Source organism: Apodemus sylvaticus, chromosome 6, assembly GCF_947179515.1.
Source record: "Apodemus sylvaticus chromosome 6, mApoSyl1.1, whole genome shotgun sequence".
Lineage (NCBI taxonomy): Eukaryota > Metazoa > Chordata > Mammalia > Rodentia > Muridae > Apodemus > Apodemus sylvaticus.
Genome location: NC_067477.1, coordinates 82,380,486 through 82,400,604, shown reverse-complemented (window position 1 = coordinate 82,400,604; position 20,119 = coordinate 82,380,486). Strand labels below are relative to the sequence as shown.

The 20,119-nt window shown below is 40.2% G+C and overlaps 1 protein-coding gene across 3 annotated transcripts in view; it reads left to right on the top strand.

Moving 5' to 3' along the window:
- Immp2l (inner mitochondrial membrane peptidase subunit 2) overlaps positions 1–20,119 on the top strand; it is a 947,147-nt gene that overhangs the window by 33,992 nt on the left and 893,036 nt on the right. For all 3 annotated transcript variants that reach the window (XM_052185911.1, XM_052185912.1, XM_052185910.1), the window contains exon 3: positions 7,443–7,613. In XM_052185911.1, the coding sequence (XP_052041871.1) occupies positions 7,479–7,613 (135 nt within the window). In that variant the 5' untranslated portion in view covers positions 7,443–7,478. The remainder of the gene's footprint in view (positions 1–7,442; positions 7,614–20,119) is intronic.

Here is a 20,119-nt window from a genome sequence, read left to right as displayed (position 1 = left end):
GCAGACCTCTTGCTCTCCACAGTTGCCTTTCTGGACCTTCCCTCTGCTGTGGCCAGGTTAAATTGAGGCCCCTTGACCCAACAGCGGGATCTCTATTAGGACATTGTCGACTCATGGCTCCCAGTCATCTAGAGTGACAGAGTGGGCTCTCTCTACTGCTGTCCTGTCTGTTTTTCAAGAACCCTCAGCTGGAGCTGAGTTCTTGGGAGGCTGCAGTCTTGCTTGTGGAGGACTGTCTGACCAGCTTTCTGCTTCATTTCCTTGCTGTGGAACCAAGCAGCTGTAGCTGGGTTTAGCTTACTTTTTTGGGCTAGCCTGTCCTTTCCCTGTATCTTTTACTTCCTTTGTACATTCCTTAAGCTTTTTGGTATATAGTCTATTTTATTCTTACTCTATCTCTTTCATTGGATCACCCAAAGGCAGCCTTTAGTTACCTTTCTTATGCAAATATGGTGACTAGTATATATGTCCTTGTGTGTGTGCATGTGTGTATTTCGAATGATTTTGGAATTGGATGGCATTCATATATCCCTCTTAAAAATGTCTGATATTGATAGTTTGATATTTTTTCCCTCCTTTTAAAATGCTACTGTGACAGATAAAAGTTGTATCTAAGGTGCTACCATAACTGATCAGATTATAAGTTAAGTTGTATCTAAGGTGCTTATTGCTTTCCTCTTATCATCAGACTCTCTCTACAACTTTTACAGTGTTTATAATTGGGATGGCTTGGCACCTATATTTATTACTTGTGGTGCTGTGGTTACATGACTGGTCACTTCGTACAGGTTGAAATGTAAGTAGACTCAAGAAGTGTTTTAGATGAATTCATGCATTATGAAACCATAACAAGTTGTTACGGAGGAGGAGGAGGAGGAGGAGTTGATAGTGGGTGATATGGCTGAGGTTAGCATCACTGAGAAGCCTTCACTTACAGCTGCTGAATACCAGCTGGTAAATACAATTTCACCTGAATCTGAAAGCTTATTTAAAAATATTCTCATTTTAAGTACTTCAGCAATGAACCAGGTGTGCTCACTTCTTAAGCAATAATTTTCTCAGAAGCAAAGCTTTAACCTTCATTACGTTCATACATTACTACTCAAACGAGGTAGCTGGAAAACATTTTTCCTTTTTATGTGGGTTATTTTAGTGCTTCTTGTTATTGTTTAAAGTTTGTATTTGGAGAGGAAGGTACCCATTAATTTGGTAGTTGTCAGCATTTAAAATATGAACAAGAATCTAGAGATGTCATTGGGATGACTCTTTGGCAGTGCATGTAGATAAGGTAAAAAATGATAAATCTTAGCAAAATGTCAGTGCCATAGGACTTTAACATTTTGGTTTGGTTTGTATGGGAACGGATATGTCCTGGGTGCTGTTGACACGAGTATGGCCAGGCCCAGGACCCCAGTGCCGGAGTTCCCTGGCTGATGCCATCGGTGTGTCTCCGTCACAGTGCATGGCCCACTGGACCCCAGCTCTCTGAATGTGCCCCCAGTTACGGCAGTCCCTACGCAGTGCAGGTTACAGCAGGTGGCACCAGATAGGGAACTTGTCTATTCACAGCGGCCAGGCAAAGGGATGCTCCCACAAGAAGTGCTCAGAGAAAGTTGAGCCAAGCATATCCTATGCATCAGTATGAGCCACAGGACATTTGGAATACAGAGCTCGTAGTCATATGTCCACAACATATGACTACTTCACAACAGGTTTTTGAGGAGTCTTGGGGGTGGGGTGGGAGCATTGCACCATCATTGTTTTTCCTGTTTTGTAGGTATGTCCAGGAGTGAGCAGTGGGTTTGGGGAAGAAAAGGGAGGATTGCTGCTGTGCTCAGTGGCATGAAAGTCTCTCCCCCCACCTTTTCTTTTTGTTTGTGGAGTCTTACTTGTGACTCTATAGATCCAAGGCTGTTTTCTCACAAAAGGGCAGGCTCCATCAGATCAGATCGGGGTGGAGTCCAGCCCTGAAGACCTGTCCCTTGGGCTATAAAGGGACTGGCAATCAATTACACTATCTTTTGCAAACTTACCAACAACCTAATAACGCTTTCCTTAAGGGCATGGAGAGAATTGCCCTACAAAGGGATAGGGAACCATTGTTGCTAATATTTGCCTGGGGCCTGAGGAACTAACTGTACGGAGACTTCAGGGCTCATCTTTATATGCAGCCTGGAGAGAGAGAGGTCTGTGGCTGAGGGAAGGCCTGACTAATTTTCAGGGTTTTCATGTTTTTGAGTAGGATGGCCAGAGTAACCCTGACCAGAACCCCCAGTGTTTTGTTTCTATCTCTTTTCTGTTAAATTCCACAGACTATGCAGGGCTTTCACTGGACTAGAAGCTAAGCTGCACAGCAGCATTTAAGAAAAAGGGTGCATGGAGTGAGGGATATGGGGAGCAGATGTCATGAGCACTGCCCTGCAAGGGACCCCAGTGCCTTAGATTCTTGGTATGACAAAGCCCTACCTGGGCTAGTCTCAGGGAGATGGCAAGGCCTCCCCTGGTCCCTGAGCAGATGTTGACAAGATTGTCTAAATCTGCCTCCTCGTTTGGCTATAGACAATAAATCAGCCTCTTTCACACTCACTTGTATAAAATTATTGCTCTGAGTTCTGGGCTACTGCTGGTATGTCTCCATCAGGGTGCATAGCCCATCCAAACTCAGCTTTTCTGTTTATCTGAGTCTCTGTGTGTATTCTTCATTGGGGCACTGTCTGAATGCCACCAGGTGGGCATGCTTCCCTCGTGCTTCTGAGAGTCCCTTGACAGATGGATCCTTGCTCTGGCTTATTGTGTGGAAGACAGTGGCAGAACTGTGAAGAACCCCACGAAACTTCCTAAACTGTCAGCCACAGGCAGCCAACTCTTCCTCCTACGAAACTTCTTCAGAGTATTCTTTCACAGCAGCAAAAGAGCATCTAACATACACCACAAATCATGCAGTAAAAGAACCTTTAAAAATAGAAAAGAACAAAAGACCCCAAAGCAGCTCCAGCTAGTCGTAGTTTCAAAGAGACTGAGCTAGTGAAGACTGAAGTTGAGAAAAACTCATCTCTTCCATTTGAATGAAGCTAAGCTGTACCGCAATATGCGGGACTTGAAGCGGAGGCATGTGCTTGTAATCCCAATACTTTGGAGGCAGAGGCAGGTGGATCTCTGCGAGTTCAAGGACAGCCTAGTCTATAGAGTTCTAAAATAGCCAGAGCTACATAGTGAGACCTTATCTTAAAAAGAGAGAGCTGGGCAGTGGTGGTGCAGGCCTTTAATCCCAGCACTTGGGAGGCAGAGGCAGGTGGATTTCTGAATTTGAGGCCAGCCTGGTCTACACAGTGAGTTCTAGGACAGCCAGGGCTACACAGAGAAACCCTGTCTTGGGAAAAAAAAAGGGGGGGGAAAAAGGGGGAGAAAGAAAGAAAAGAAAAGAAAAGAAAAGAAAAGAAAAGAAAGAAAGAAAGAAAAATAAGCCAACAAACAAACCCAGCCACTCCTGCAGTTCTGGGGACCTCGTGGTTTCTTTTGACCTTAGGTACCAGGAATACAGTGTTGCATGTATATATGCAGGCAAAATGTCCATAACATAAAGTTGAATCTTAAAAATAAAATTTTAAAAAAATGTTAAAACTATTTTATTGTTTAATCATATGGATGACCATTCTGGGCCATTGATAAGTCTGGTAAAAAGATTAGTATGTGTACTCTGGATGTCTATAAAGGGAGTTAATACATGATTACAGATGAAATAATCACAGAAGAGAAATTAGTTGTCTTAAGGGTTCACATTAAAGTTGGGTCTGAGTGTCAAATGGAGTCCTCTTTCATTGATGTAGTTCTTGAAGATGCTCATAGGAGCAGCCTTCAGCACCCTAGGCCAGGCGCCTTCCTTCGGAACTAGATATAGGGGTTCATACATAAATTTAAGATTACAGCTGGCAGATGAGTGGGAATGAAAATGTTTTTAAATTGCTCATTTCTAAAGTTAGTCTGCATTACATTTATTTCAATTTGATATAAAGGATTACAGGTTAGGGCAGATGTCAGGATTATGCAATATATGCTGAAAGCTGCAAAAAAAAAAAAAAAAAAAAAAAAACCCTTTCTGCTCTTCATTTTTTACCATGCATGCACACATACACACCTCTGTCATAATGACAGCTACAGTTATTACACAGGAACCTGTCCATAGAAGATGGTTTCCCCCTTGTCATATAGTGAAGGTTTTAAAAGGGAGTTATTAGGATATTCATATTTCAGTTTAGATAGAGAGGAAAGAAAAGATCCTTGGGTAGATGACAGAAAACAATTTCTTGATTTGTACTTAACAGTTATTATTATTATTATTTTTTTTTTGGAACAGGATTTTATTATGTAACCCTGTCTAGACTGGCTCTCACTCTGTAGGCTACCACTGTGCCCAAGTAGTATAGGTACTATTTTGTGGTTTTTCAGTTGCTTCTTTCTTTAGTGTGGGAGTTTGTATAAATGTGCATATGTGTGAGGAGTACTGCGTTGGAAACAGTGTTCTTCATGTTGCATGTGGTCAGTGTTTGGAAGCTATTGCTGTAGGTGGATAACTCTGGAGAATGTTTTGTTCTGTTGCAGTCTGAAAAGCAATGGGCTCTCAATCCACTTGTTTCTAGCAATTTCACAAAGGAAAACTTCCCTCATGATAAAATGAAGTACTCCACTAGACTTAATAGGTAGATCTGCGAGTCCATCAGTTTTTGTTAAATATGCGGCAACATTCTTTCTTCAAAAGCCCCTTTTCTTGCCTCATATGTAATGGTTAAATTATATCGTTCAGACACTAGAGAGACGGCTCCGGGGTTAGGAGCATATTCTGCTCCTGCAGAGGACCTGGGCGTTGTCAGCACTCACCTCCAGTGGCTCCCACCCGCCCGCCCGTAGCTCCAGCTGCAGAGCTTTCGATTCCTCTGGTCTCACAGGCACTTCATGTGTGTACACATCCTCCAGTCTCACATATACAATTACGTACAAAATTAAACTAGATCTTAAAGTTTTCCTTTAAAATTACATAGTTCTCTAAAGAAAATCCAGCGATAAAAGTGTCTGGGAAGAATTTAGCTATCACATTTCTGGTTTTTAAATGTTCTTTTTTTAATATATACGAATTAATATGTAATATTGGGCTTCATTCTGACATTTTCATCCATGCATAAAATGCATCACTCATTACACTATCTTGTCCGTTACCTTTTCTTTTTAAAGCTTATTTCTCCTTTCCCCCTCCTCCCTTTATTGTCATTTTTCCTCTACAGTCTTCTCAAAACAGCCCTGTGGGCTAGGACCAACCATCTAAAACATGATGCTGTGGGGGTCCAAAATACACACACACACACACACACACACACACACACACACACGTGCATGCATATATATACACCCAAATACATGTTGTTTTCTCATATAGTTTTTGCTTGTTGTCATTTCTTTGATATGAATATCATTCCAGCATTACTGTGAAAGAAAGAAAGAAAAAAAAAGAAAAGAAAGGAATAGGAAATATTAAAAAAAAAAAAAGCCCAAATTAAATTTTAGCCCATGCCTTTCTAGCAGATACTTGGTCTACTGCGTTTCTCACACCTTCTGGATCTACTCTCAAGAGGACCTGAAACCTTACGTTTCTAGGGAAGCAAGCTGGTTTTTAAGCTTTCAGTTGAAGGAGTTTCATGATTATTTAAAAGAAAGAAAGAAAGAAAGAAAGAAAGAAAGAAAGAAACAAAGACAGACAGACAGAAAGAAAGGAAGAAAGAAAGAAAGAAAGAAAGAAAGAAAGAAAGAAAGAAAGAAAGAAAAAAGTTCTCTGTGACTCTTCCATCTTTTTCCTTTCCTGGTTCTGACTTGTACACGGATTGTGTGTAAATACAACAGTGAACAAATGTAATTTATCTTTTTTATCCGGGGGCATTCTTATTTACTCGACTGCATTTTGGTCTAACAGGATGGCATCTTCAATCCTTTATTATACTGTTTTTCATTGTATGAGGCACTAAGGGGGAATCGCGGGTTTCCTAGTAAATCTGACTGTTGATCACGTGGCTACAGGCCCAGGGAAGGATGCATGCATTTGAATGCTTTTGCAGTGACATCCATCCTGGCTATCACAGGCTTCCTGTAGTATTAGGACTTGATTTCCAGCAGCAGTGTTAACTGATAGGAAGTGGTGTATTCCTGGATGAAAGTGCTGCATGACAGATAAGCTGCCTTCACGATGACAGGGGCATAGGACCTTTTTATTTTGTTACTTGTCAATCTTCATACTTTTCATTTTGTAGCTTGAGATGGCTACTTTTGTTTCTAATATTAACCAAATTTTAAAGAGCCAAATATTGCTTCTTCATGTCTCCAGAGCCAAGCCAATAACTACACAGGTTAAATAGTTAGATTTCTTTTCTTCCCTTTTTTCCCTTTCCTCTCTTCTTCCCTTCTCTCTCCCCCTCCCTCCCTTCCCTTCATTCCCCTCTCCTCCCCTCCCCTCCCCTCCCTCTCCTCTCTTTTAATTTGGTAACCAGTGAAGGGCAGAATCTAGGGGTCAGGCTCTGAGATCAGCTCCAACCCATAAGTCCTAGCAGGTGAAAGAAGTGAGGTTTAGGTGTTTGGTAAGTTGGTAGAATATTTATGACGTCTCCAGGAGGCTGCCACTCTATGAATTCTGTTCCCCCTCTGCCTGACCTTGTTTGCCAATTCCTAGAGTGTCACAGAAATGGAAAATCATCACGTGCTCTGGAAATGCATTATAATCACAGCTGGGCAGTATGAAGGTGAAAGCCAGTGGGCAGCTGAGTCAGTCTGAACGGTCAGTCTTTGCTGGGTCTGACATCTTGTTTTTCACAATCACCACTGCCATGTGATGTGAGTCCGGCATGTGTAGTGTGTGCCTGATGGATGAGTGCACTAGGATAAAGTTGCAGGGAAGAAGGAGAGGATCATGGAGTGGAGAACAGAAGCCTTGCTTGGTAGGTAATTTGGGGAAGAAAGCCAGCAGGGCATGATGCTGCTGTTAAGGGGACACTCTGGGACTTTGAAATACCCTCTGAAGGCATTAAACACGGGTCTCATTAAACTTCTATTAGGAAAATAAGATTATGCTTCTGTACTGTTAGTGCAACAGAAAAGGATTTACTTTTGGAATAGTTTTTTCTAAGTTTTCCACTAACATTTCTTATGTAGACAAGCTGAAAAGACGTCATTGAATCCATGCGTTTCCCATTTAGGACTCAAAACAGACTTACCTAATAGCAATACCTAGGCATGGCCTAGAACCCATAAGAAACTGGGTTGCAATTCTTTAGCTAAATTTTCATTTCTTTTATGACGTTGAGCAAACCAGGGCTTTGTGGATGTTAAGCTCGGGCTCTGCCCCAGCAGGCAGTTCTTAGTTTTGCTGTGTTGTTTTGATGGCTTTGCTTATCTGTTTCCTCTAGGCTAATTGTCTGCCTGTTGTCTTTGCGCACCTCGGTATGGCACAGTCCCAAGGCTGGTTGAGAAGATGCTTGAAGGTCTTTTGCAAAGGCTTCTTCGTGGCGGTGCCTGTGGCAGTCACTTTCTTGGATCGGGTGGCATGCGTGGCCCGAGTGGAAGGAGCGTCTATGCAGGTGAGTTCAGCCCTCTCCTGGAAAGCAGTGCTGAGTTTTTTTCTCAAGCACCAGAGAGAGGAACTCCGCTTAGTGTTTCTGTGCTATGGCCTGAAAGATTTCAAAAACCACTGAAACTAACATTTTACCTTATCAAGTTTCTTTAAAAGGTCTTTGATACATGACTATTATAATCAGAGTAGAGGTGATAAGAATAAACTATGGAGTACATCTATGGGTCTGTGTACTTTGATTTTTCTGTGAATTATAAATGGAGACTTAAAGAAAATTTACAAAATGGCATCATTTTCTGTGACTATGACTACATTTAAACAGCTTTTTAAGACAAAATTAGTTGGGAGGTGGTGGTGCATACCTTTAATCCCAGCACTTGAGAGGCAGAGGCAGGTAGATCTTTGTGAGTTCAAGGTCAGCCAAGTTTACAGAGAGCCTGAGTATCAGCAAAGTATCAGGATAGCCCAGGCTACACAAAGAAACCCTATTCCAAAAAAAAACAAAAAACAAAAAACAAAAAACAAAAAACAAAAACAAAAAAACCCCAACAACAAACAAACAAACAAACAAAAAAACAAAACCAAAACAAAACCAAAACCAAAAAATAACAAAAAACCCACCACTAACAAAAAAGACAAAAATTATAGTACAGTTGCAAGATTTGTTTAGGTGAGATTCAGTTACTCATTAACACATAGTTTTAGTTTGTAGGAAAGTCTATGTAACTGGTTTCAGGCATTCTAGTATGCTCTGTAAGTGACTTGTTGATTTAAATACATTTAAAGTATTTTAATCATCGAGTGGGTGTTCAAGCATGTATGTGCTATAGTGCACATGGAAAGGTCAGAAGATAATTTTGGAGAGTATGGGTTTATTTGTGTTCCAGGTTGAATTCTTGAGCCAGGCTAGCTCAGCAAGCATTTTTTATCTACTTAGTTATCTTGTCAACCCACTCTGATTAAAAATATTAAATGCACTTTATAGAAGAAGAACTTTGAAGTGGAGATTTCTAAAAATTGTGTACAAATCCTTTTGTGGAATAACTTAGAGAAGATCTTATTAAGGAATAATATTTATAAGCTCATTATGTGAATAGGCTTATGCAGCTAAGCAGCACTTACACTTTAGAACAGGATTTTCTTGTTTGACATTAACATGTTTTAAGCTCATGCTTTGGGCTGAATAGCTCTGTAAAACAAATACATAAAGTGAATATATAGACTTTCTAGAGATTATGATTATGCAGAGTAATCCAGTCAGTTTTTTCCTTTTGTTTTTCTTAGAGCTAGTTAAAGAACCAGTTTTAGGGAATAAGGATGGATGTAACTTCATCATAATTATAGTGCTGAAAATCAGACTCTTTGCTCAGTGTGAGAGTCAGGGAGGCAAGGAGGGTCAGGAGACTTAAGTAGTGGTCTCTGAGGGAAGCCAATGGGGCAGCTAGGTTGACTTTTATCATTTGAGGGTCCCACTCCTCTTGGTCAGAGGATCTTGACCTCAGACCATGCTTACCAGGTAGGTTCCTTCCACAGCAGGTCACTAGCTCAAAGTAAACTGGGCTACTGATTTGAATACAAAGAATATTTTATTGCAGGGACACAGCAACATGTGAAGAATATTGTTTATAGGCATGTGCCTTTGTTTATAAATACAGCTTAATACATTTAAGAAGGCTTGGTCTTTGTTTTGCTTACTTCTTCAGTTTCCACTTCCTAGCAGCCTTGTTTTAGCATTAGTCCTCGGGATAACATTGTAGACTTGCTTTGTAGAGCTTTTGAGTCAGATTTATAATTTCAGATTAAAGCTGGTGTCTCCACAGCCTACCAAATCCCTTTTTGGAGCCCTAGGATCTCTTAGTAACAATCAGATTAATAATGATTTTCTTCAGTGTCCTTACTGCTCTTTTGCTACACAACTACTGTTATCAATAGAAGGATTTTTTTTTAATACAATACAAGAACACCTTACTTTGGATCTAATGATATTTTAGGAGATTGCTAGTGAGGAAGGCGAGGGAGAAAATGTTAAGTCATGTCATTCCCTACTGGTAGGTGTTCAAAGATGTACTTGAATCTGCAGATGCATTAATAATTCCTCTGTTATTCCGAGGTCTACTTCTAACAAGTCAAATATATTACCTTGGAATTTGTCCAGTATACAGTGCCAAATCCTACTGGTTATAGGTTATAGGAAAACAGCTTCAATTTACCTAGGTCTGTGTCTTAGTCAGGGTTTCTATTCCTGCACAAACATCATGACCAAGAAGCAAGTTGGGGAGGAAAGGGTTTATTGAGCTTACACTTCCACACTGCTGGTGATCACAAAAGGAAGTCAGGACTGGAACTCAAGCAGGTCAGGAAGCAGGAGCTGATGCAGAGGCCATGGAGAGATGTTCCTTACTGTCTTGCTTCCCCTGGCTTGCTCAGCCTGCTCTCTTATAGAACCCAAGAGCACCAGCCCAAAGGTGGTACCACCCACAAGGGGCCCTCCCCCCTTGATCACTAATTGAGAAAATGCCCCACAGCTGGATCTCATGGAGGCACTTCCCCAACTGAAACTCCTTTCTCTGTGATAACTCCAGCCTGTGTCAGGTTGACACACGAAACCAGCCAGTACAGTCTGCAGATTCATTGGAGGGCTTAGTATGCAGCCATGAGAGGAGCAGCAGCATGGCCGCTGGTAGAGAACTGGGGCCAGAGGCTAGGAGAGTCCTCTGCTCAGCCTTCTCTCTGATGCTGACTTCTGCTTCTCTTTACCTCTTTGCTCAGTTCTTTCACATTGGCTTTTTCTGCCATCCATAGGAGGACACAGGAGTGCTGGCCACTCTGTTGCTTTAAAATGCCCAGCTCTGTCGCCACCTGAGAAACACCACTGTCACTTATGATTTCAGCTAGAAACGGCTGAGGGCAGGGGAAGACTGTGATTGACTCAGGTTCTACCAATGCTCATATATATATATGTGTATAAATACATATATACATATATACATATACACATATATACATATATACATATATACATATATACAGCTTTGGCCATCAGGGTATTGATCTAGCTTTGGATAATTGCACAGTCTTTACCTGTTGCTTGATTGAGTGATCTGTAAGAGAATCAGCACTTTTTTTTTTTTGGACAGATTTTCTGTAGCCCTGGCTGTGAATGCTGGAGCCCACGATGTAGATTAGGCCTGCCTCTGTCTCCCAGGTGCTAGAATTAAAGATATGTGTGACCACAACTGGCCAGAGCATGCATTTAGGTCACATTATTCTGTGACGATTGAGAGAAAATGTACAGGTGACATTTTCTAGTGGAATGGACCTTTTCTTCAGGTCCATTCTGGAAAGTCAGGAGAATACATCTGGTTCCATTTCTTCTGAATTTCAGATTAACTGAAGTTAACAGATTATTTAATTTGCAGGTACATTGCATACCACTAAGTCATACCTAAAACTGAGCATAAACTTAAACTGAATAAATTTGATGACTAAATAGTAACTCTCTACCGTATTTGAAGACATTAGTTTTAGACACAGCTGTGATGAACTGAACAGGCCTACATCCTGGGTTTCAGCAGATTTTTCAAGATTAGAATAAAATCATGCCTTTACATTTCTCTAGTTGTGGGGAATCTCTCCATGTCTTTGTATATCTTATAGGAAACTATCTGTGATTTTTTTCCTTTGGTTGAGGCCTGAAACTCTTATCTGGTATAAGGCTTTGGATGGGTCCATGAGGAAGGGAACTCTGGATTGCCAAGGTGTCCTTGTATTAAAGTTTAAAAATATGAAAGGGGGACAGAGAAATTAAGACAAGAAAGAAAAACACAGCAAAGAGAGAAGAAAGCAAATGACACAGGCATAAACATCAGCTGACTGATAGGGAATGATGGAAGATATGCTGGTATCATGGGTCAGGGTACCGGATAAGCCAGAGACTCAGACAGAGCTGTGCTGCTCTTGACACTGATAGGAGTCTGTGTGTGACACTCCCCCCCGCCTCCCATTTATTCCCTTAAGGCTTGACACATGACACATCTCTGCCACATGTTTGCGTGCATCAGTTCTGAGGCAGCTCACCTAACCACTGATTCTGCATAGTAATGTTCATTGACAAATTGGTATTGTTTGGAATTAATATAGTGTAAATCACTGGTTTTAGAAATCTGGTATAAGGTACTGTGGTGGTTTGAATGAAAATAACCCTCACAGGCCTATAAGGAGGTGGCACTATTGGGAGATGTAGCCTTGTTGGAGGAAGTGTGTCACTGAGAGTGGGCCTTTAAGGTCTCAGGTGCCTAAGCCAGGTCCAGTGTCTCATTCTTTTCCTGATGCCTGGGATCCAAATGTAGAACTCTCAGCTCCTTCTCTAGCACAGTATCTGCCTGTGTGCTACCCTGCTTCCCACTATGTTAATAATGGACTAAATCTCTAAACTCCAATTAAACTGTTTTCTTTGTAAGAGTTGTTGACGTGTGTTGTTCGAGGTCCCCTGAGCCCCATTTACTAGTTCTGAGCTCACTCTTCAGTTTGGAGGCAAAAAGCATCCTGCTTCTCCATGGAATCTTTTGGGGACCCCAATATTAATAAACTTAGAACCCTGCCTGATCAATCCTGCCCAAGTTTTATCTGCCTGCTTTCTCAGTTGTTCCAACTAGGATACAGCCTGCAGAGTTGGATCCACCCAGGACACAGCCTACAGAGTGGAGTCTGTCTGAGGCATAGCCAGTAGAGTCCAGTACCCTGACCTCAGTTGTCTGGTCCATAGCTTCCCACACCTTCTGGAGGAGTCCTGTTGCCTTCAGGGTCATCTAGCCAACACCAGGGAAAACCAGACACCTAAAGGAGAGAGTAATAACACAGTCAAGAAGACTGAGGGCAATATGGCAAGAGCCCAGCTATCCTGCTACAACAGATCCTGGATATCCTAAGGAACCTGAAGCACAAGGAGAGGATCTTAAATCGAGTCTTAAAGAGATGGTAGAGTCCAGTAAAGAGGACATAAATAAGTTCCCTTGAACTACAGGAAAATACATTCAAATAGGTAGAGGCATTAAGAGAGGAAGCAAATAAATATAAATAAATGCAGGAAAATTCAAACAGGTGAAGGATATGAACAAAACTGTCCAAGACCTAAAAAGGGAATTAGAAGTAATAAAGAAAACAACTTCAGACAATCCCGGAGATGGAGAATCTAGGAAAGAGAATAGGAACTACAGACACAAGCATCAACGACAGAATATTGCAGACAGAAGAGAGTCAGGTGTAGAAGATATGATTGAAGAAGTCAGTATATCAGTCAAAAACTGCAAAATCTAAAACGCTCATGTTCCAGAACATCTAGGAAATTTAATGACACTATGAAAAGACCAACCCTAAGAATAATAGGAATAGAGGAAGGAGAATGCTCCTAGCTCAAAGGCCCAGAAAACATCTTCAACAAAATCATAGAAGAGAATTTTCCTAGCCTAAGTAAAGAGCTGCCTGTAAAGGTACAAGAAGCTTACACAACACCAAAGTGATTGCACCAAAAAAAGAAAATCCTCCCACCAAATAATAATCAAGACACTAAATATTCAGAACAAAGAAAGAATTTTAATAGCAGCAAGAGAACAAGGCTAAGTAACATATAAAGGCATACTGTCAGAATTATACCTGATTTCTCTTCTGAGACTCTAAAAACTAGAAGGGCCTGGGCAGAGATTGTGCAGACCCTGAGACTACAGATGTCAGCCCATGCTATCATACTGAGCGAACATTTCAATTAACATTGATAAAGAAACCAAGATATTCCACGACAAAACCAAATTTAAACAACATCTTTCCTCGAACTTAGCCCTACAGAGGATACTAGAAGGGAAACTCCAACCCAATGATGATGCTAACTATAGTCAAGAAAACAAAAACAAAACAAAACAAAACAAAAATTCATGCCATTAAAACCAATAGAACAGAAATACACATATGCACACAAATTCAACCACTACCAACTTCCAGTATAACAGGAAGTAACAATAATTGGTCATTAATACCTCTCAACATCTGTCTTAGTCAGGGTTTCTATTCCTGCACAAACATCATGACCAAGAAGCAAGTTGGGGAGGAAAGGGTTTATTCAGCTTACACTTCCAAATTGCTGTTCATCACCAAAGGAGGTCAGGACTGGAGCTCAAGCAGGTCAGGATACAGGAGCTGATGCAGAGTCCATGGAGGGATGTTTCTTACTAGTTTGCTTCTCCTGGCTTGCTCAGCTTGCCTTCTTACAGAACCCAAGACTACTAGCCCAGGGATGGCACCACCCACAATGACCCCTCCCCTCTTGATCCCCAATTGAGAAAATGCCTTACAGCTAGCTGGTTCTCATGGAGGCATTTCCTCAACTGAAGCTCTTTTCTCTGTGATAACTCAAGCCTGTGTCAAGTTGACACACAAAACCAGCCAGCACAACATCAATGGACTCAATTACCCAGTAAAAAGACACAGGCTAAGAGAATGGCTATGTTTTCTGAGGAACTGCCAACTGATTTCCAGAGTGGTTATACCAACTTGCATTCCCACCAGCAGTGGAGGAGTGCTTCTCTTTCTCTACATCCTTGCCAATACCTGCTGTCTCCTGAGTTTTTAATCTTAGCCATTCTGACTGGTGTGAAATCTCAGGGTTGTTTGATTTGCATTTCCCTAATGACTAATGATGCTGAACATTTCTTAAGGTTCAGCCATTTCTTCTCAGCCATTCGAAGTTCTTCAGGTGAAAATTCTTTGTTTAGCTCTGTGTCCCATTTTTAATAGGGTTATATGGTTTTCTGGAGTCTAACTTCTTGATTTCTTTGTATATATTGGATATTAGCCCTCTGTCAGATGTAGGGTTGGTGAAGATCTTTTCCTAATTTGTTGGTTGCCATTTTGTCCGATTGACAGTGTCCTTTGCCTTACAGAAACTTTGTAATTTTATGAGGTTCCCATTTGTCAATTGGAATGCAAACAAAGAATATAGAAAATAAAAAACAAAAAGAGAATGACTATGTGAACAGAATCATCATTCTGTTGTATACAAGAAACACAGCAACAAAGAGTTATTATCTCTGTATAAAGGACTGGAAAAAGATTTTCCAAGCAAACAGACCAAAGAAACAAGCTGGAGTAGCCATTCTAATATCTAATAAAATAGACTTTCAACCGAGAGCTATCAAAAGAGACAGGTAAGGACACTTTATACTCATCAAAGGAAAAATCCATCAAGAGGACATTCTGAATTCTGAACATCTATGCCTCAAATTCAAAGAGTATCCACATTTATAAAAGAATCATTACTAAAGCTTAAATCACTCACTGAACCCAACACATTAATAGTGGGAGACCTTAACACCCCACTCTCACCAATTGACAGCTCATCCAGACAGAAACTAAACAGAGAAATAATATAACAGAGGTTATGATTCAAATGGACCTAACAGATATCTATCTATAGAACATATCACCCAAACACAAAAGCATACACCTTCTTTACAACACCTCATGGAATCTTTTCCAAAATTAAACATTTAGTTGGTCACAAAACAATCCTCAGAAGATACAAGAAGATTGAAATAACCCTATGCATCTTACTAGATCACCATGGATTAAAGCTGGACTTGAACAACAACAGAAACAACAGAAAGCCTACATATTCATGGAAACTGAACAACTCTTTACTCAATGGCCACTGGGTCAGGGGAGAAATATAGAAAGAAATTAAAGACTTTCTAGAATTCAATGAAAATGAGGGCACAATATACCCAAACTTATGGACAACGTGATAGCAGTGCTATAGCACTAACTACCCTCATAAAGAAGTTGGAGAATTCCCATACTAATCAATTAAAAGTTATACCTGAAGGCTCTAGGAAAAATAACAACAACAAATGCAAGAAGCAAACAGGCCCAGGAAGAGTAGACAGCAGGAAATATTCAAACTCAAGGCTGACATCAATCAATTGGAAACAGAGAGAATAATACAAAGAATCAACAAAACCAAGAGCTGATTATTTGAGAAAATCAACAAGATAGACAAAACCCTTAGCCAAATTATGAAAATCCAGAGAAACAGTATCCAAATTTACAAAATCAGAAATGAAAAAGGAGATATAACAACAGACATGGAGGAAACTAAAAGAATCATTAGATCTTACTTTAAAAGCATGTATTCTACAAAATTGGAAAATCTAAACGAAATGATGTTTTTTGATATGTACCAATTACTAGAATTAAATCAAGATCAGGTAAACTATCTGAATAGTCCTATGATGCTTAAGGAAATAGAAGCAGTCATTAAAAGTCTCCTAACCAAAACCAGCCCTGAGCCAGATGGTTTTAGTTCATAATTCTATCAGACTTTCCAAGAAGAAATAATGCTAATACTCCTCAAACTATTCCACAAAATAGAAGCAGAAGGAACATTGCTAAACTCATTCTATGAGGGCACACCTGATACCTAAACCACATGAAGATTCAACAAAGAAAGAGAATTTCAGACCATATTTCTTTATGAACATAAGTGCAAGAAAAATCAATAAAATACTCACAAATAGAATCCAAGAACATATCAAAGATGTCATTCACCATGACAAAGTAGGCTTTATCCTAAGGATGCAGGGGTGGTTCAATATATGAAAATCCATGAACATAATTCACTATATAAACAAAATGAAGAAAAAAATATCCCATGATCATCTCGCTAAATGCTGAAAAGGCATTTGACAAAATCCAACACCCCTTCATGATAAAAATCTTTGGGAGAGCAGGAATGCAAGTTGCATACCTGAACAAAATACAGGCAATATATGGCAAGTTGATAGTCAATATCAAATTAAGTGAAGAGAAACTTAAATCATTTCCACTAAAATTGGGGGACAAGACAAGGCTGTTCAGGCTGTTCATTCTTTTCCTATCTCTTCATTATAGTACCTTAAGTTCTAGCTAGAGCAATAAGACAACCAAAGAAGATAAAGGGGGTACAAATTGGAAAGGAAGAATGCAAAGTATATTCACAGATGATATGATAATATATAAGGGACCCCAAAAATTCTACCAGAGAATTCCTACAGCTGATAAACACCTTCAGCAAAGTGGCTGCATACAGAATTAAATGTATCAGTAGCCCTCCTCTATACAAGTGATAAACAGGCTGAGAAAGAAGTTAGAGAGATAAAACCCTACTCAATAGACACAAATAATATAAAACTTAGTGTAACTCCAACCAAGCAAGTGAAAGAAAGACCTATATGACAAGTCTCTGAAGAAAGAAATTGAGGAAGACCTCAGAAGATGGAAAGATCTCCCATGCGCCTGGACAGGTAGGAGTTAAAATAGCCATCTTACCAAAAGCAATCTACAGATTTAGTGAAATCCCCATCAAATTCCAACACAATTCTTTACAGATCTTGGAAGAAAAAAAACCTTAACTTCATATGGAAAAACAAAAAAACCCTGGATACCTAAAATGATCCTGAGCAATAAAAGAACTCATGGAGGTGTCACTATCCTTTACTTCATGATGTACTATAGAGCAATAGTAATAAAAACTGCTAAAACTGCGTGGTATTGGTATAGAAACAGACAGGTAGATCAATGGGATCAAATCAAAGATCCTGTACACTTATGGACACTTATGGTTTTGTTTTGTTTTTTGAGACAGTTTCTCTGTGTAGACATGGCTGTCCTAGAACTCACTCTATAGTCCAGGCTGGCCTTGAACTCAGAAATCTACCTGCCTCTGCTTCCCAAGTGCTGGGATTAAAGACATGCACCACCACTGCCCAGCCAGACACTTAGTTCTTGACAATGAAGCCCAAACCATACAATGGAAAAGGGAGAGCATCTTCATTAAATGGTGCTATTCTAAGTTGTCTGAATATAGAAGAATGCAAATAAATCCATATTTATCACCCTGCACACAACTCAAGTCCAAGTGGATCAAAGACCTCAATATAAAACCAAATAGACTAAATCTAATAGAACATAAAGTGGGGAATAGCCTTGAACTCATTGGTACAGGAGACAATTTACTAACCAAAACACCAATGGCTTGGGTACTATGATCAAGAATTAATAAATGGCACCCAATGAACATGAAAAGCATCTGTAAGGCAAAGGACATCTTCATTTGAACAAAAAGAGAGTCTACAGACTGAGAAAAGATCCTCACTAACACTAATTTCACTAATACTAACAGAGGGCTAAAATTCAAACTATATAAAGAACTCAAGAAGTTAGATGTAAACAATCCAAATAATCCAATTAAAAAATGGGGTATAGAGCTAAACAGAGAATTATCAAGAGTGAAATCTCAAATGGCTGCAAAGCACCCAAAGAAATGTTCAATGTCCTTAGTCATCAGAGAAATTCAAATCCAAACAACTCTGAGATTCCACCTTACATCTATTAGAATGGCTAAGATGAAAAAAAAAAAAAAAAACCAAAAAAAAAAAAAAGTCTCAAAGGACAGCACATGGTGGTGAGGTTGTAGAGCAAGGGGAACACTCCTCCCCATTGCCGGTAGGGGTGAAAACTTGTACAACCACTCTGGAAATCAATTTGGTGGTTTCTCAGAAGATTTGGAATGCACCACCTCAAGACCTAGCTATTTCACTCTTGGGTGCATACCCAACCACTGGCTCACCATCCCACATGGACACTTGCTCAAATATATTCTCAGCAGTTTTATTTGTAAGAGCCAGAATCTGGAAATGCCCTAGACGTCCTTCAACTGAAGAATGGATAAAGAAAATGTGGTTCATTCACATATATTAAAAGGAAGGACATTGTGAATTTTGCAGACAAATAAATGGAACTAGAAAATATCCTGAGTGAGGTAACCTGACCTAAAATGACATGCCTGGTATATACTCATTTATAAGTGGATATTAGCCATGCAATACAGTATAATCATGCTATAATCAACAGACCCAAAGAAGCTAAATAACAAGGAGTGCCCAAGGGAGGATGATTAAATCTTTCCGAAGGGAAACAAAGTAGATATTTGAGGTCGATAGAGGGAGGTAACTGGGAGGAAGAGGGATGGGCAGGTGAGCAGTGCTGGGGAAAGGTGATATGTAGGGAGAGAAAGGGAGAGAGAAGGGAGATCAGTGGTGGTGGTGGTGGGGACAGTCTCTAGGATTCACTAGAAACCTGGGATGGTGGGAGTTCCCAGAGGGTCTATGTGGGCGACTCTAGCTGAGACTCCTAACAGTGGGTATATGGATCCTATGTTAGCCACTTCCTGTAGCCAGACAGGACTTCTAGTGGACGGATAAGGACAGCAACCACGTACAAAACCTTCGATCCAAAATGTTTCCTTCCTATGCAGGGACAAAGGCAGAGCAGAGACTTAGGGAGTGGGTGACCAATGAATGCCCCAAATTGAGACAAATGCCATGTAAGTAAGAACTAATCCCCTGCACTATTAATGATACTATGTTATGCTTGCAGACAGGAACCTAGCATAACTGTCCTCTGAGCAGCTCCACCCAGCAGCTAATGGAAGGAGATGCAGAGACTCGCACCCAACAATAGATGGAACATGGGGAGTCTTATGGAAAAGTTGGGAGAAGGGTTAAGGGATTCTACAGGAAGACCAACAGAGTCAACTAACCTGGACCATTGGGGGCTCCTAGAGTCTGAAGTACTAACCAAAGAGAAAGCATGGTCTAGACCTAGGCCCCCTGCACATATGTAACAGATGAGCAGTTGGTCTCATGTAGGTTCCCCAACAACTGGAGCAGGAGCTGTCCCTGAGCCTGTTGTCTGCCTTCTGGTGGATCTCATGTCCCCAAATGGAGTACCTGTCTGGCCTAATTGGGAGAGGATGTGTCTAGTCCCACAGGGACTTGATGAGCATGGGGTTGGGGTTGGAGGTAGGTGGGTGGGAGGAGTGGAGGAGTTGGGGGCTAGGAGGTAGGAGTCAAGGGGTTGGTGTTTTCAAAAGACAAGGGAAAGGTTTAATGGAGGGGATTTGCGTGAGGGAGTAATGGAAGGAGAGAAAGGGCTGATATTGGGTGATAAAGTGAATGAGTGAATGAATGAATGAATAAAGAAAGAAAGAAAGAAAGAAAGAAAGAAAGAAAGAGTTGCCATGGTCACGGTGTCTCTTCCAAGCAATAGAAACCCTAAGACAGGCACTTTGTTGTTTTGTTTTGAAAAGAGCTTGTTAATTAATCTCCAAGTCTCATTATTTTAATTTCTGCTCTGAAAAAGTTTAAATATGATTTAGTGATATCTAATGACATATATAAAGTAGGAGAATTATAATATTTAATCATTTTTGTATTTTCAGATATATGATTAATTTTGTCTCAGGAAATATTTTTTGGATATAGACAATATTGAAAGGCACTGGTAATGGTATTGGAATACAGTCATTTGTCAAATAGCTTTTAAGTATAGAACACTGTGATAGATATAATGTGTGATAATGAATCAGACACAGATTCTGCTTCTGTGATGCTTTTACTTTAATAGAGGAAGTTCAAGAATTACTAA